Source organism: Anolis sagrei, chromosome 11 (assembly GCF_037176765.1).
Source record: "Anolis sagrei isolate rAnoSag1 chromosome 11, rAnoSag1.mat, whole genome shotgun sequence".
In the NCBI taxonomy this organism is placed as follows: Eukaryota; Metazoa; Chordata; class Lepidosauria; order Squamata; family Dactyloidae; genus Anolis; species Anolis sagrei.
In genome coordinates this window covers 13236359-13252453 of record NC_090031.1, presented here as the reverse complement: position 1 = coordinate 13252453, position 16095 = coordinate 13236359, and the positions used below count along the sequence as shown (strand labels likewise).

At 43.2% G+C, this 16095-nt stretch overlaps 1 protein-coding gene across 3 annotated transcripts in view; it reads left to right on the top strand.

Moving 5' to 3' along the window:
* BRINP1 (BMP/retinoic acid inducible neural specific 1) overlaps positions 1-16095 on the top strand; it is a 186133-nt gene that overhangs the window by 130846 nt on the left and 39192 nt on the right. For all 3 annotated transcript variants that reach the window (XM_067471892.1, XM_067471890.1, XM_067471891.1), the window contains exon 4: positions 14274-14443. In XM_067471892.1, coding sequence (XP_067327993.1) covers positions 14274-14443 — 170 coding nt within the window. The remainder of the gene's footprint in view (positions 1-14273; positions 14444-16095) is intronic.

Below are 16095 nucleotides of genomic sequence, written 5' to 3'. Positions count from 1 at the left end.
GAGACCTCTTGGGCCATCCAGTCCAACCCCATTCTGCCAAGAAGCACATTCAAAGCATCCCTGATAGATGACCATCAAGCCACTGTTTCAAAGCCTCCAAAGGAGGAGCCTCCACCACACTCCAGGGTAGAGTTCCACTTCTGAACAGCTCTCACAGTCAGGAAGTTCTTCCTAATGTTCAGAAGTGGAAGACTTCCAGAGACTTCCAGAAGTGGAAGTCTCCACCACACTCCAAGGCAGAGAGTTCCACTTCTGAATAGCTCTCACAGTCAGGAAGTTCTTCCTAATGTCCAGAAGTGGAAGTCTCCACCACACTCCAGGGCAGAGAGTTCCACTTCTGAATAGCTCTCACAGTCAGGAAGTTCTTCCTAATGTCTAGAAGTGGAAGTCTCCACCACACTCCAGGGCAGAGAGTTCCACTTCTGAACAGCTCTCACAGTCAGGAAGTTCTTCCTAATGTTCAGAAGTGGAGTTCTCTGCCCTGGAGTGTGGTGGAGTCTCCTTCTTTGGAGGCTTTGAAACAGTGGCTTGATGGCCATCTGTCCTATGGCTCTCTGGGTGTTGTGACCTAGTAGCCAATTCTTCAACTTACAATCATAGAAACTTAGAGCTGGAAGAGACCTTGTGGATCATCCAGTCCAAGCCTGTTGTATCAAGAAGCTGAAAAATCACATTCAAAGCATCCCTGACAGATGACCATCAAACCACTTTTTCAAAGCCTCAAAAGAAGGAACCTCCATACAAAAATAAAGCAGTGCAACAAACTTACATAGTCCTTGGGTTGTTGTAGGTTTTTTCGGGCTGTGAGGCCATGGTCTAGAGGCATTCTCTCCTGACATTTCGCCTGCATCTATGGCAAGCATCCTCAGAGGTAGTGAGGTCTGTTGGAACTAGGCAAAAAGGTTTACATAGTCCTTTTAAGTAACACAGAATCAGGTTTCTTCATCTTCATTCAAATGAGAGAGCAAAACATAAACCTTGAGTAAATAGCTATTTCACCGTAGCAAAAAGCATCGCTGTTAGAGCATAGCAGCATTACAGCATATTGCTTCTCCTCCTCAGAGTAGCGTATTGCTTCTCCAAACTGTATTCTAAAATCCATACAGTTATACTCCATCGAGTGTGGTGCAAACATGCTGGCTGACCTACATTACCAGCTGCACATAATAATTAGCATCATAAGGTTTTTCTTTAACACACACTTGATCCTGCTACGATTTACTGTAACAAGGTTTCTCCTTGACATTTAGCCTAGTCGCGTCCAACTAGACATTTAGTCTAGTCGCGCCCAACTAGACTAAATGCTCATCTCCATTTCTAAGCCAAAGAGCTAGCATTGTCCATAGACACCTCCAAGGTCATGTGGACAACATGACTGCATGGAGCGTCGTTACCTTCCCGCAAAAGTGGTACTTATTGATCTACTCATATTTGCATGTTTTCTAACTGCTAGGTTGGCAGAAGCTGGGCCTAACAGTGGGAGCTCATGCCGCTCCCCGGATTCAAACTGCCAAGCTTTCGGTCAGCAAGTTCAGCAGCTAAGCAGTTTAACCTGCAGCGCCACTGGGTGCTCTGGTCATATGTCAATTACTATAGGCTATTCATTGACATATGTTGCACAAAGTTGCTGTTCTTCCAAGTTTTGGCTTAACATCTCTCTGCACATACATTTTTACACTGCACTGAAGCGACACTGGATTGCAGTTTGTTGAATATTGTGGCTGACTTTAGGAAGCGGAGTGTGATTAATGCACATGAAAGAGCACTTTGGCATACAAATCCCCGAGCTGATGGGAAGCTGGGATTCCCCTACAGCGGTTGACAGAACTGGTGCCCCAGGGTGCCCAAGATATTGCACTATAAGCTAGTAGGCCTAAGGGGGAAAAGCAAGCTTCCTCCCCATTGCGTGTGACCTATGTGTTTATTCTGCATTTGCCTTCAATTTGCCTGTGGATTTATCATGACCCCATGAATTCCAAAAGGTTGTCTTAGGTAAGGAATCCTAGCATTTTTTTTCCAGTTCCTTCCTCTGAAATATAGCCTACAGCACCTGGTATTTGTTGATGGTCTCCTATCCAACTATGAGGGTTGAATAAAAAGTGATGCCTCCACCTTTGTAACTCCTCAACGGATGGCAGTACTGGTATGTGGCAGGTACTGGCTTGTTCAGTAGACGCTCCTCTACAGTTCCATTTTGGCGGGAAGCCTTAGCATTGAACGTTTGTGTTGTTAAAGTGCGAAGTTAGGAACTCTGCACAGATGGTCAGTCAATGTGACTTAAGCAACATGCAATAATTGAATTCTTGACAGCAGAAGGTGTCACCTCAACATCTTTAAACTTACTTGCCCAACGACGCACAGTACTCACATCAACACAATCACCATAAACAGTTTTCATTCTCCAATTAATCACCTTTGGGGTGACACCTTCTGTTGTCAAGAATTGTGTTGCAACCCAGAGCAGGAAACTGGACCCTCAGACAACAATCCACCACACTTGACTTCAGGAAAACAATCCTTTTTTATTGAAGAAAGATGAATACAAAATAGAAGAAATATGCAGAGGTAAAAAGTCACAGTAAAAATCAGGAACAAGAAATGCCCACAAACAAGATCATGAAATCCACAGCAAAACTGCTGAATCCTGGAACCTGTAAACAATCCATTAACCGTACTTGAAACAACTAGAAAACCTCCGAGGAACAAGGCCACTTGAATCAGGAGACCTGGAAAAACTGGCACATGAATCTGGAACGATGCCTGGTCTGAAGCTGCATTCAGGCCAGGCATATTTAAGGCCGAGAAATCTATTGCGAGACACGCCTGAAGATTTTGTTTGCATTTCTTTCAATCTGGCTGACCTACGTAAACTTTGTGCTTCACCCGAGCTCTGCCAAATCTGCCCCCGCCTATACTCATTAGGGAGACCAGGTGTCAGATACTCTGGAGAACTAAGACTGGGAAACATCTACGTTCAGCTCGATATGCATGCTATCATGAGAATTCTGACTTTCACTTTCCAAGGCTGTAGGATTTTCACTACTCAAACCATCATCATCTAAATTGGCCTCAGAATTCACATTGACATCTACATTGGCATCAGGAAATACAATCAGAGAATCAGGTTCAGGTTCACACACAGGCTGAACCCCAACAAATTCAATGACTGCACATTACTTAAGTCGCATTGACCGACTATCTGTGCAGAGTTCCATACTTCACACTTTAACAACACAACCATTCAATGCTAAGGCTTCCCACCAAAATGGAACTGTTGAGGAGAGTCTATTGAACAAGCCGGTACCTGCCACATATGAATACTGCCATCCGTTGAGAATTTACGAAGGTGGAGGAATTACTTTTCATTCAACCCCGTATTACCCAGAGCTGACTCTTTTTAACTTCCAAGATCAGGCAGGGTCTGGTTAGAATCTTATATAGCTTTCTCCGTCTCCTGTTAAAGGTTTCATTGGGAAACCAGTAGATTTTTTAGCCAGAATGTAAGCAGTTTAAGGAATTACAACCTTGGGGTCCACATACAATCCCAGAACCCATTCCCATCTCAACTTTGAAGCTCCTATTGGCTTCCCTGGAGGACTCTCAGGAGTAGGAAGCACCTCTCATGATAATTCTGGATGTCTTATCTTCTTGCTGCACTTCCATTCCTTCCAGCTTCACCTCAAACCACATCTATATCCCCTTCCCATGAACCCAAGCAAGGTCTGGACTTTCCCCTCTTTGAGTTTCTGAAAAAAAGAGCTGGCACCATGATTTCTGGGAATGTGTCTGCCAAAGGATGGAGTGGGCAGAGCTGAGAGCTGTTTTGAAGGGAATACCCTGAAGGAGAGATGGCTTTGAACACTGTGCCCGCTTAATAAATGAGAAATTAGGACTTAATAACGCAGCAAAAATCTATTAACCCTCCTTGATTGCTGACGCTAGCTTTTTTCCGTCGGTGATGAGTTGCTCTTTTCCTCTTTCAGATCTATATCTGCCAATGTTTTCACAAGATAGGGACACGCGCATTGCATTCTCATGCCAGCCATGGATGTCAGACATCCATGCACGCACTCACACTTTCCAAAAGCTCTATCCCATCCAGCTTTGATGATATCCATTGAATGTAATAGATAAGAAAATCAAAATTAATCGCACATGGTTATGCCTTATAAGAATGCTTCTTAATAGGGTTGTGCATTCAGGGTAAACCTCGACCCATTTTGCGTCCCAGCTTTCAGTGGGGACACCAATCCATTTTTTGGGATCCTCTCAAAATCAGGAGGGCAGATATTGTTGTGGTAAATCATAGTAGGACCAATTGTGTGTGTGCTGAAGAAAAACCTTATGATGGTAATAATTATGTGCAGCTGGTAATGTAGGTCAACCAGCAAACTTGGTGTAATTGTATGAGTTTTTAGAATATAGTGTCATGGAGAGCTTCTGGGGAGCTTTTTCTCTGAGGAGATCTATGCTCAAAGGCTTTACTCTTGGAAGCAGTTTGGAGAAGCTACTCTGAAGCTACTCTATGGTGGAATAGCTATTTACTCAAGGTTTATGTTTTGCTCTCTCATTTGATTTAAGACAAAGATGCCTTATTATGTGTTACTTACAAGGACTATGTAAGTTTCTTGCACTGTTTGATTTTTGTATGCAACAAGTTTATTTTTCATCTCTGTTGAGTAAAGAGTAAAGACTTTTATGTTCATTGTCTGTGAGTCTATTGCATTTGGACTTTGGGTGCTGGGTAAAATTCACTGCTGCGCAACAGATATCTGTTTTCATTGTTTGGGGCTGAAAAATCTTTTTTTTTCAGCCCATTATGGAAGTGGGGGAGCGGCGTCCTACCCAGGCACCACTTCCCCATGCGTGCTTTAAGGAGGCTACTTCTTACCTGCTATTTCTACTCTAGAGTAAGAGGTGTTTGACTGCAGGGACTTTCAAGCGTGGGCACTTTCTGGGCCTGCATATCACAGATGTACTCTACTTCCAAGGAGAGTGCATGTGTAGCGTACAAGCCCAGAAAGTTCCTGTGCCTGCCAGTGCCTAAGCCAAGCAGCTTTTCCTCTAGAGTAAGAGGCACTCAGTTGCAGGCACTGGCAAGTGTGGGCACTCCTGCACGCCATACACACACTCTCTTTCCAAGGAGAGTGCATGTGTAGCATACAAGCCCAGAAAGTTCCTGTGCCTGCCAGTGCCTAAAGCCAATCACCTTTTGCTCTAGAGTAAGAGGCACTCAGTTGCAGGCACTGGCAAGCGTGAGCACTCCTGCACACCATACACACACTCTCCTTGGAAAGAGAGTGCTTTTGTAGCATGTAGGCCCTAAGCCTCCCTTGCCTGCCAGTGCCTGCAGCTGAGCGTCCCTTACTCTAGAGCAGTGGTTCTCAACCTTCCTAATGCCACAACCCCTTAATACAGTTCCTCGTGTTGTGGTGACCCCCAACCATAAACTTATTTTTGTTGCTACTTCCTAACTGTAACTATGCTGCTGTTATGAATCGTAATGTCAATATCTAATATGCAGGATGTATTTTCATTCACTGGACCAAATTTGGCACAAATACCCGATAATGCCCAAATCTGAATACTGATGGGGAGTTGTAGTTGCTGTTATTTATAGTAAACTTACAATCAAAGAGAATTCTGAACTCCACCAACGATGGAATTGAACCAAACTTGGCACACAAAACTCCCATGACCAACAGAAAAAAACTGGAAGGGATTGGTGGACATGGACCTTGAGTTTTGGAGTTGTAGTTCACCTACACCCAGAGAGTGTTGTGGACTCCCATGATGATGGATCTGGACCAAACTTGGCACTGATACTCAATATGCCCAAATGTGAACACAGGTAGAGTTTGGGGAAAATAGACTTGACATTCGGGAGTTGTAGTTGCTGGGATTTATAGTTCACCTGCAATCAAAGAGCGCTCCGAAGCCCACCTACAATAAAATTGAGCCAAACTTCCCACACAGAACTCCCATGAGCAACAGAAAATACTGTGTATTGTCGAAGGCTTTCATGGCGGGAATCACTGGGTTGTTGTAGGTTTTTCCGGGCTATATGGCCATGTTCTAGAGGCATTTTCTCCTGATGCAGGCGAAACGTCAGGAGAAAATGCCTCTAGAACATGGCGATATAGCCCGGAAAAACCTACAACAACCCAGAAAATACTGTGTTTTCTGATGGTCTTTGGTGACCCCTTTGACACCCCCTCATGATCCCTTCAGGGGTCCTGCTCTACAGTAAGGGGTGCTCAGCTGCAGGCACTGGCAGGCACAGGCACTCCTGCACACTAGACATGTCCTCTCCTTGGAAAGAGTGTGTGTGTGTGGTGTGCAAGCCCAGAAGGTACCTGAGCCTGCCAGTGCCTGCAGCCGAGCACCTCTTACTCTGTGATGCCGAAAAGCAGGCCAGAAGCTGGGACCCACTCCGGTCTGCTTTTGTGTCAAGCTGATTTTCGTATCAGGAGAGGCCTTCCTGTTTCGTGCTCCCAAAGAAATGAAAGACACAAAAGAAACAAAGGAAACAGGAGAAACAAATTCTGTGTACAATTGTCCTTTTTAGCCTATGTAACGGCACTAAACCATTTATCCCTGTCCCAGAAACTCTCCCCAGACTTGTCAGTCCATGCCTTGCAGACCAACACTGGTGCAAAAATTGTGAAAATTTTCACAGCAAATCCTGCTTTTGCACAAAACATAAAGATCTGAATTTTGCGTGGAATAAGTCCCAATAGAAGGTTCTTGTCAGTCTAGGATTGGTCTTGACACTTGAAATGTGTTTTGCAACCATTTCCCCCTAAATATTCTTTCTGTGGCTAGCTACTACTGAAGAGTAGTAGTTCAGGATAGGAATTGGGAACGTGTAGCCCAAGGATGTTGTTTGACTCCCAGTTCATATGTTGCTCAGCCATATCTTAGTTTTATTCATGCGCTGAGCGTCAGAGAAAGAATCCCCTGGATTCCAACTTTCATGACAGAAGAAAGGTGAACTATAAATAAAATATACAATGCAGTGCAAACATCAACTAGTAAAAATCGTCTGCATTTTGAAGACTAGTTTGGTGCAGAACAAAATATTAGCTAGGTATGGAACAGGAGTTTGCTCACAAAAAGTACTCTTTTTGGACTGAGACTTATTACAAGATAAGGCATGGGTTTTGCGTATTTGTGAGACTTGAGGAATGTAATTCTTTGGATTCCCCTCAGGGAGATATTTTTCTTCTCCTTCTCCTTCTTCTTCTTCTCCTTCTTCTTCTCCTTCTTCTTCTCCTCCTTCTCCTTCTCCTTCTTCTTCTTTGAAACACAACAAGATGAGTCCACAGAAGACACTCTGCTGGCTGTTGTATTGGATCACACGTCAGACACTTCCGAAGTGCCTAGGACTGTATGATGTATCGGCAAATAATGCGTGCAGATACCAGTAAGGTGGTCTTTTGCAGCTGGCAGATGGTAATCTTGTCAGCGCCGATTGTGTTTAAGTGCAGGCCAAGGTCTTTAGACACTGCACCCAGTGTGGCGATAAACCACTGGAACTACCCTGACTGGCTTGTGCCAGAGTCTTTGCAGTTCGATCTTTCCATCTGCATATCGTGTCAGCTTTTCCAGTTGTTTCTCTTCAATCCTGATGTCACCTGGGATTGCAACATTGACAATCTACACTTTGTTTTTTAACACCATTGTGAGGTCAGGAGTATTGTGCTCCAAACCTCTGTCTGTCTATATCCGGAAGTCCCAGAGTATCTTGACATGTTCATTGTTTGTAACTTTTTCCGGCTTGTGATCCCACCAGTTTTTTGTCACAGACAGATGGTATTTGTGGCACAAGTTCCAATGAATCATCTGAGCAATGGTGTTGTGCCTCTGCTTGTAGTCTGTCTGCGTGATCTTCTTGCAGCAGCTGAGGATGTGATCTATTGTTTCATCTGCTTCCTTGCAGAGTCTACATTTGGGATCTGTCGTCGACTTTTCAATTCTGGCTTTGATAGCATTTGTTCCAATGGCTTGTTCTTGGGCTGCCAGAATCAGGTCCTCCTTTGTCTCCTTTTTCAGAGTTCCATTTGTAAGCCACAGCCATGTTTTTTCTTTGTCAATTTGGCTCTCAATTTTTCCCAGGAACTGTCCATGGAGAGCCTTCTTTATTATTATTATTATTATTATTATTATTATTATTATTATTATTATTCTGACACAAAACCACAGTATGTCACAGCAAACAAGATCTATATGCTGGATTTCGTATCACAAAATCACAAGTCGAACACTTTGCAAGCATTTAGGATGGTGTGATTTATTGTTGTTGAGATTAATTTCACAATTCAGCAGCAGATCAGTTGCACAACTTCAGTGCTTTCCAGTAGCTTCTTCCTGCACAGTATTTTCAGTCAACTGCTCCCACAAACTGCAGTCACTCTGGAACTCTTTACATACACTTGAGCACATGCCCAGCCATTGTCAGTTTTACTAGTGTCTTTCCCCCAGTCTAGATGACACTACAAACTTACCACACCACACAGTTATATCTTGTTTTAGCAGACAGGTTATTTTTATCAATTACATAGAGCCTTTGACGAACAGCATCACAGACAAGGAGAGAGTATACACTCTACATAACTTCCTTATATACAATTCTACACAATTACACATAGCAATCTCTGATTGGTTCCCAACTCATTAACTTAACTCAGACCCAGGATTACATCATTCACAATCACCTGGACTAGGCCAGAACACATTCCCCAAATGATTCCCTATATACAGTTAATGCATGACTCAGCATTTCCAATAGAAGCCTTTTAGCAGTGCAAGACTCAGCTATATTACATTGCAATACGTTGTAAAACCTGACAATTGTTATTGTTGTTGTTATTATTATTATTATTATTATTATTATTATTATTACAAAAAACAGATAGAAAGGCTTACCTCAATGAAATGTCCCCAAGCATACTTTAATATACCACTGTGGCACAGTGGGTTAAACCACTAAGCTGCAGAATGTGCTGACCAGAAGGTCGGCGGTTTGAATCTGCACTCAGGCTGAGCTCCCACTGTTAGCCCCAGCTCCTGCCAACTTAGCAGTCCAAAAACATGCAAATGTGAGTAGATCAATAGGTACTGCTTCAGACAGGAAGGTAATGGTTCTCCGGCCACATGAAGTAGGAGGCGTATCTACAGACAACGCTAGCTCCTTGGCTAAGAAATGGAGATGAGCACCACCCTCCAGAGTCGGACTCGACTAGACTTAATATCAATTAATTAATTAATTAATTAATGCGAGAATGCAAAAAAAAAAAAAAACAACAACACCATGTACATTAGGAAATATGCATCAATCAATCTTGAGGACATGGTGCATGAAAAATGTAGGTCAATATTAAAGTGGGAAAGCTTGCAACCATATATGAAATACAGAATGAGAATGTCGGTTGAAAGAAGCTTCGTATTAGAGTCCTAGAAAAGTCTGATGTGAGCATATTGTTAATTTCTCAGGAGGCCTTGTCCCAACATGGAGTCATTTGTGTACCACTCCTGTGATGTTCTTTGAAGTCCTCCTGAGGATGTTTTGTGGCTTGATTAGCAATCAAAGTCCCTATCTCTTTCCTGTTCTCTATCCTTGTTAAATCCGTTGCTGTTTTTGCAATATCCAATTAGCATTATTTTCAATATGAGCACTTCAGCTTTCTGTTGTTCCAGCTTCCAAGTCAATAGAAATGAACTCCCTTGAGCTGTGTGTGTGTGTGGTGGGGAGGATTTCCAGGTACATCTTGTCCCTAATTCATAGCACAGGAACATCAAGGTCAAAATCTTATAGGGTCTCTAAACTAGAACAGATCTATTGAACCAATGGGATTTTCATAAGTGTTGACAATTGATTTAATGTATCCCTTCTAATTGGAAATACCAAGAGGATTCAAGCCAAAGGTAGAATCGTAGAAGCTTTGAGTTGGAAAAGGCTGAAGTATACTTAGTAAAACTTGAACAGGAACCCCACGAACATAGAAACTTCCAAAATACTTGAATCCCAAACCAAGGCTTGAACCAGAGATCTCAGGCCTAGCTCCTCACTTGGACGCTACGTTGCCTGAACTAACCTTTGCTAATTAAAAGGCACCCATGAAGTCATGACTTTTCCCATGAATTTTCTCCCCCACTTTCCCACATAATCACTCTGACCAGCACTGCCTATTTTCTGCTCTGATCTGTAAACAAAGACTTTTGTTGATCTCCGTAGCTCCAGGTGTTTTTCCTTGAAGACCTTATCACTTAGGTCTTTGCTTGACTCCTTATCTAATGTTGCAATTTCTGGCTCCTCTGGCTGACCTAGAAGCCCTGCACTTTCGAAGTCAGATTTCTCACAAAGAGAAGCATAATTCCTCTGACTAATATCTTTATCACTTCGAGTCCCAGGAAATCCCACAAGCAATCCTCTCTAAATTGCTGGCAGGGACGAGAGATAGGGCCTTCTCGGTGGTGGCTTCTTGGCTGTGGAACACCCTTCCCGTGGACATTAGACTGCCACCTTCCCTGATGATATTCCACAGGAAATTAAAGACTTGGTTGTTCAAGAAGGCGTTCGAATAAGAAGTGCAATGATTGGTAATGACTATAGGAACGGAACAATGGAAAATGATACTGGATTGTGGTTTGGACAATGAGACGACGCTGAATGGTTTTCGTAGTAATGATGATGTTTTTGTATAATGCTGGATTGTGAATTGTTTTTATACTGTGTCTTGAATTTTGCTGTTCCTATGTTGTACACCGCTGTGAGTCACCCCCGGGCTGAGAACAGCGGTATATAAGTAAAGTAAAGTAAAGTAAAGTAAATAAATAAATAAATAAACAAATAAATAAATCATTGAACCCATCAGCCTCAAGAGTGTCAGGTTGATCTACAACATACACAACTGAAGCACTTTAAACAGAGAATGTCCTCCACCCTCTCAACCTGGGGGTCGGGACCCCTGTGGGGGTCGTGAGGGGGTGTCAGAGGGGTCACCAAAGACCATCAGAAAACAGTATTTTCTCTTTGTCATGGTTTTCTGTGTGGGAAGTTTGGTCCCATTCTATCATTGGTGGGGTTCAGAATGCTATTTCATTGTGGGTGAACTATGAATCCCAACAACTACAACTTCCAAATAGCAAAGTCTATTTTCTCCAAACTCTACCAGTGTTCACATTTGGGCATATTGATAATCTGTGCCAAGTTCGATCGAGGTCCATCACTGTTTGAGTCCACAGTGTTCTCTGAATGTAGGTGAACTACAACTCCAAAAACTCAAGGTCAGTGTCCACCAGACTCTCCCAGTATTTCTCTTGGCCATGGGAATTCTGTGTGCCAAGTTTGATTCAATTCCATCACTGGTGGAGTTCAAAAGGCTCTTTGATTTTAGGTGATCTATAAATCCCAGCAACTCCAAAATTCCCAAATGACAAAATCAATCACCCCCAACCCCACCAGTATTCAAATTTGGGCATATTGGGTATTTGTGCCAAATTTGGTCCATTGAATGAAAATACATTCTGCATATCAGATATTTATATTACAATTCATAACAGTAGCAAAATTAAAGAAATAGCAACAAAAATAACGTTATGGTTGGGGGTCTCCACAAAAAGAGGACCTTTACCAAGGGGTCGCAGCATTAGGAAGGTTGAGAACCACTGCTCTATATAAAGACCTCAAAAAATGAAAATACCACAACTGCTTAGTCATAATGATAAGACAGCCAAACAAAAATAATTCTTGGTGTCTTGGTTTTTAGGCCATTTCCTGGGTATAGTTAGGGTATTGATTCAGAACAGTGGATAGACACTATCTTAGATATGGTTATCGTGGTTTTCTATAGGTGAGCAGATAAAGACTAGTATATTGCATATAGTCAGTATCCCAAAACTAGAGTTGAGAGGAGAAAACCGATGTCATTTTTGGCATTATTGGGTCAAATATACCCAGAAACAGGCCTAATAATTGATACCCAGGAAGAGGTCTAATAATTGACACACCAAAATGTGTATTGTCCAGTGTAATGTCCTCCTCCTTTAGTCTCCTTCTCCACTTCATGATGAATAACAGAATTTAAAAATCCCACATATGTCTTTAGTATATGTCTCTGTATACGAACCCACACGATCCCTTTGATCATCTGGAGAGGCCCTGCTCTCGATCCCACCAGCATCGCAGGCGCGATTGGTTGGGGATGAGAGAGAGGGCCTTTTCGGTGGTGGCCCCTCGACTCTGGAACTCACTCCCTAAATCATAGAATCATAGAATCAAAGAGTTGGAAGAGACCTCATGGGCCATCCAGTCCAACACCCTGCCAAGAAGCAGGAATATTGCATTCAAATCACCCCTGACAAATGGCCATCCAGCCTCTGCTTAAAAGCTTCCAAAGAAGGAGCCTCCACCACACTCCGGGGCAGAGAGTTCCACTGCTGAATGGCTCTCACAGTCAGGAAGTTCTTCCTCATGTTCAGATGGAATCTCCTCTCTTGTAGTTTGAAGCCATTGTTCCGCGTCCTAGTCTCCAAGGAAGCAGAAAACAAGCTTGCTCCCTCCTCCCTGTGGCTTCCTCTCACATATTTATACATGGCTATCATATCTCCTCTCAGCCTTCTCTTCTTCAGGCTAAACATGCCCAGTTCCCTAAGCCGCTCCTCATAGGGCTTGTTCTCCAGACCCTTGATCATTTTAGTCGCCCTCCTCTGGACACATTCCAGCTTGTCAATATCTCTCTTGAATTGTGGTGCCCAGAACTGGACACAATATTCCAGATGTGGTCTAACCAAAGCAGAATAGAGGGGTAGCATTACTTCCTTAGATCTAGACACTATGCTCCTATTGATACAGGCCAAAATCCCATTGGCTTTTTTTGCCACCACATCACATTGTTGGCTCATGTTTAACTTGTTGTCCACGAGGACTCCAAGATCTTTTTCACACGTACTGCTCTCGAGCCAGGCGTCCCCCATTCTGTATCTTTGCATTTCATTTTTTCTGCCAAAGTGGAGTATCTTGCATTTGTCACTGTTGAACTTCATTTTGTTAGTTTTGGCAGTCTTCAGGAGGCCAGAGTTGGAGCCTGTCTGATGTCTTTAGGGAGTGAGTTCCAGAGTCGAGGGGCCACCACTGAAAAGGCCCTCTCTCTCATCCCCACCCATCGCGCCTGCGATGCTGGTGGGATCGAGAGCAGGGCCTCTCCAGATGAGTGGGTCCGGTGAGTTTGTATACAGAGACATATACTAAAGACATATGTGGGATTTTGGGAAGCCGTGGCTGTTCCAGTGTGCCTTCCCGGAATAATGACCCCATAGCACTTTGTCCTCCAAAGCATTTTACATTTCTTTAGGTCTGCTTTTATGCCCTTCCACAAACACCAGTATCACCTTTCGTCTATGTCCCAGCACTATTTCCAATTTTAACTCTACATTTGGCCTTCCCACTGTTTTTAACTATGTGTTGTCTTATTGATAATGTTGTGTATTTTATTGTTTATGTTTTTTAATTGCTTGTATTGTTGTGTTTGGGCTCGGCCTCATGTAAGCCGCAACGAGTCCCTTGGGGAGATGGTAGCGGGGTACAAATAAAGTGTTATTATTATTATTATTATTATTATTATTATTATTATTATTTAGTAAAAGAAGCAAACATATCCTTGGCCCTTAACACAATTCAAGGCAGGCTATGGGAAAGTGATACACCACTGGACTCCCTTACAGGCTTGGCTCTGCCATAAGACCCACTGAGATAGCTGCCTTGAGGGACATTTACTAAAAGAGAAAGCCCACAGGATATGTGTCCTGTGTTCTCTATGTTACTCTGCTGTTCAATGTACATTAATTTTATTTTCTGACAAAGAGCTGGAAAGTGGAAGTTGGTAAACAGGAAATTTGGGTTGGAAGGTCACTGTGGAAGAGCACCACAATGAAGCCCTTGATCCTAATCTATGGATTATTTTATAGACCAATATTTCTCAGTATATGACAGTCCTGGAAGCTTTTCTTTTAAAATGTAAGTGGGGCTATTTGGAATTCTGCAGCATTGACCATCAATTTGAATTGTTCTCATTCACCAGAGTAATGCTTCTGCTGTGTTTACAATGTTATCCATCAAAATAGTGAAAAGGGTCAGATTTGCTCCTCAAGTTTTGCCATCTCATCTTCCTTCCCCATCCTAAGTATTTTTTGTCACATTTTGGATGTAAGCAATTTTTGTAGGATGTTGACATCATCTTCTTCCCTCTTTTCTTCCTTGCCTTCCATTCTAGGAGAGGAAGCATTGACCATGTACATGGACAAAAGTCGGCTTGATCGAAAGTCAGGCAATGCCACCCAAAGCGTTGAGTCCCTTCACCAGCTCGCCTCCTCCTATTTCGTGGACCGGGATGGAACCATGAGACGTCTCCATGAGATCCAAATCTCAACTGGAGCGATCAAGGTATGCTATGGGTTGTGTATATTTCGATGGATCTAAAGAAGTTAGTCTTGGAATGGGAAAGGAGAGAGTGAAGATGATGATTATGATGGTGAAGATGATGTTGATGTTGTTGATGATGATGACAGTGGTGATGGCAATGAATGTGGTGCATGTGGGGTGATGCTGCTGTATGGTTGCTTGTCACAATTTTGAGAGGCACTTCAGTAGCTAATGGAGGGATTCAGTGATGCTACAGCAGTGGTTCCCAACCTGTGGTCTATGGACCACCAATGGTCTGCAAGAACGAAAATATGGTCTACAGCAGTGGTTCTCAACCTGGGGTCCTCAGATGTTTTTGGTCTCCAACACCCAGAAATCCTAACAGCTGGTAAACTGGCTAGGATTTCTGGGAGTTGTAGGCCAAAAACATCTGGGGATCCCAGGTTGAGAACCACTGGTCTACAGCCTCACTATTATGACACCATTGCCTCGAAACCATACAGCAAGGATAGTGACTGGTCTTAAGAAACCTTCTTATAATAGTGCCAAGGCAACAGGGATGTCGGGATGGGAGAGGCTGACTTACCCATGAAAAGCAGGACAACAACGAATTGGATTACGACTTCAATTATGAGATGTTCCGGTCTGTATTGGTGGCCCAATACTATGTATGTATAAGTATGTATTTTATATTTTAATTTTATACTTTTAAATTGAATATTGTAGTTTTAAATATGTTGTAAACCGCAATGAGTCGCCGTACAGGCTGAGATATTCGCGGTATACAAGTGTACCAAATAAAATAAATAAATAAATAAATAAATAAACAAGCCACCTGACTTCTATTTCTCCTCCTCCTCCCTCCCCCTGAGGAGAGCTATTCCATGTAGTGCCTGGAAGTGGGGACACCTTGGTGTCTTCGTTTTGAGGCCTGTTCCTGGGATGATTTGGAGTGCTGATTCAGAAAATGGCATTGGTTAGACTACACCTAGATTATTAAATATTGTTTTCTGTGGACGAGCAGATGGTGACTACTGGATGGCATATGCTCTGTATCAGAAACTAGAGCTGATGTGGTCTATCAAATGGAATTTTTCTGAATTGGCATTCCAAATAACCAAAAGTTGACCAAAAACTTATTCATAACCTTTTTGGTACTAATGTTGGAGAGTGGTTCCCTGGTCAAAGTAGTCCCTGGTCAAGTGGTCCCTGGTCAAAGTGGTCCCTGGTCAAGTGGTCCCTGGTCAAAGTAGTCCCTGGTCAAGTGGTCCCTGGTCAAAGTGGTCCCTGGTCAAGTGGTCTCTGGTCAAGTGGTCTCTGGTCAAAGTAGTCCCTGGTCAAAGTGCTCCCTGGTCAAGCTGTCCCTGGTCAAAGTGGTCCCTGGTCAGAGTGGTCCTTGATCAAAGTGGTCCTTGGTCAAAGTGGTCCCTGCTCAAATGGTCCCTGGTCAAAGTGGTTTCTGGTCAAAGTGGTCCTTGGTCAAAGTGGTCCCTGGTCAAGTGGTCTCTGGTCAAAGTAGTCCCTGGTCAAAGTGGTCCCTGGTCAAGTGGTCCCTGATCAAAGTGATTTCTGGTCAAAGTGGTCCCTGGTCAAGTGGTCCTTGGTCAAAATGGTCCCTGGTCAAAGTGGTCCCTGGTCAAGTGTTCCTTGGTCAAAGTGGTTTCTGGCCAAAG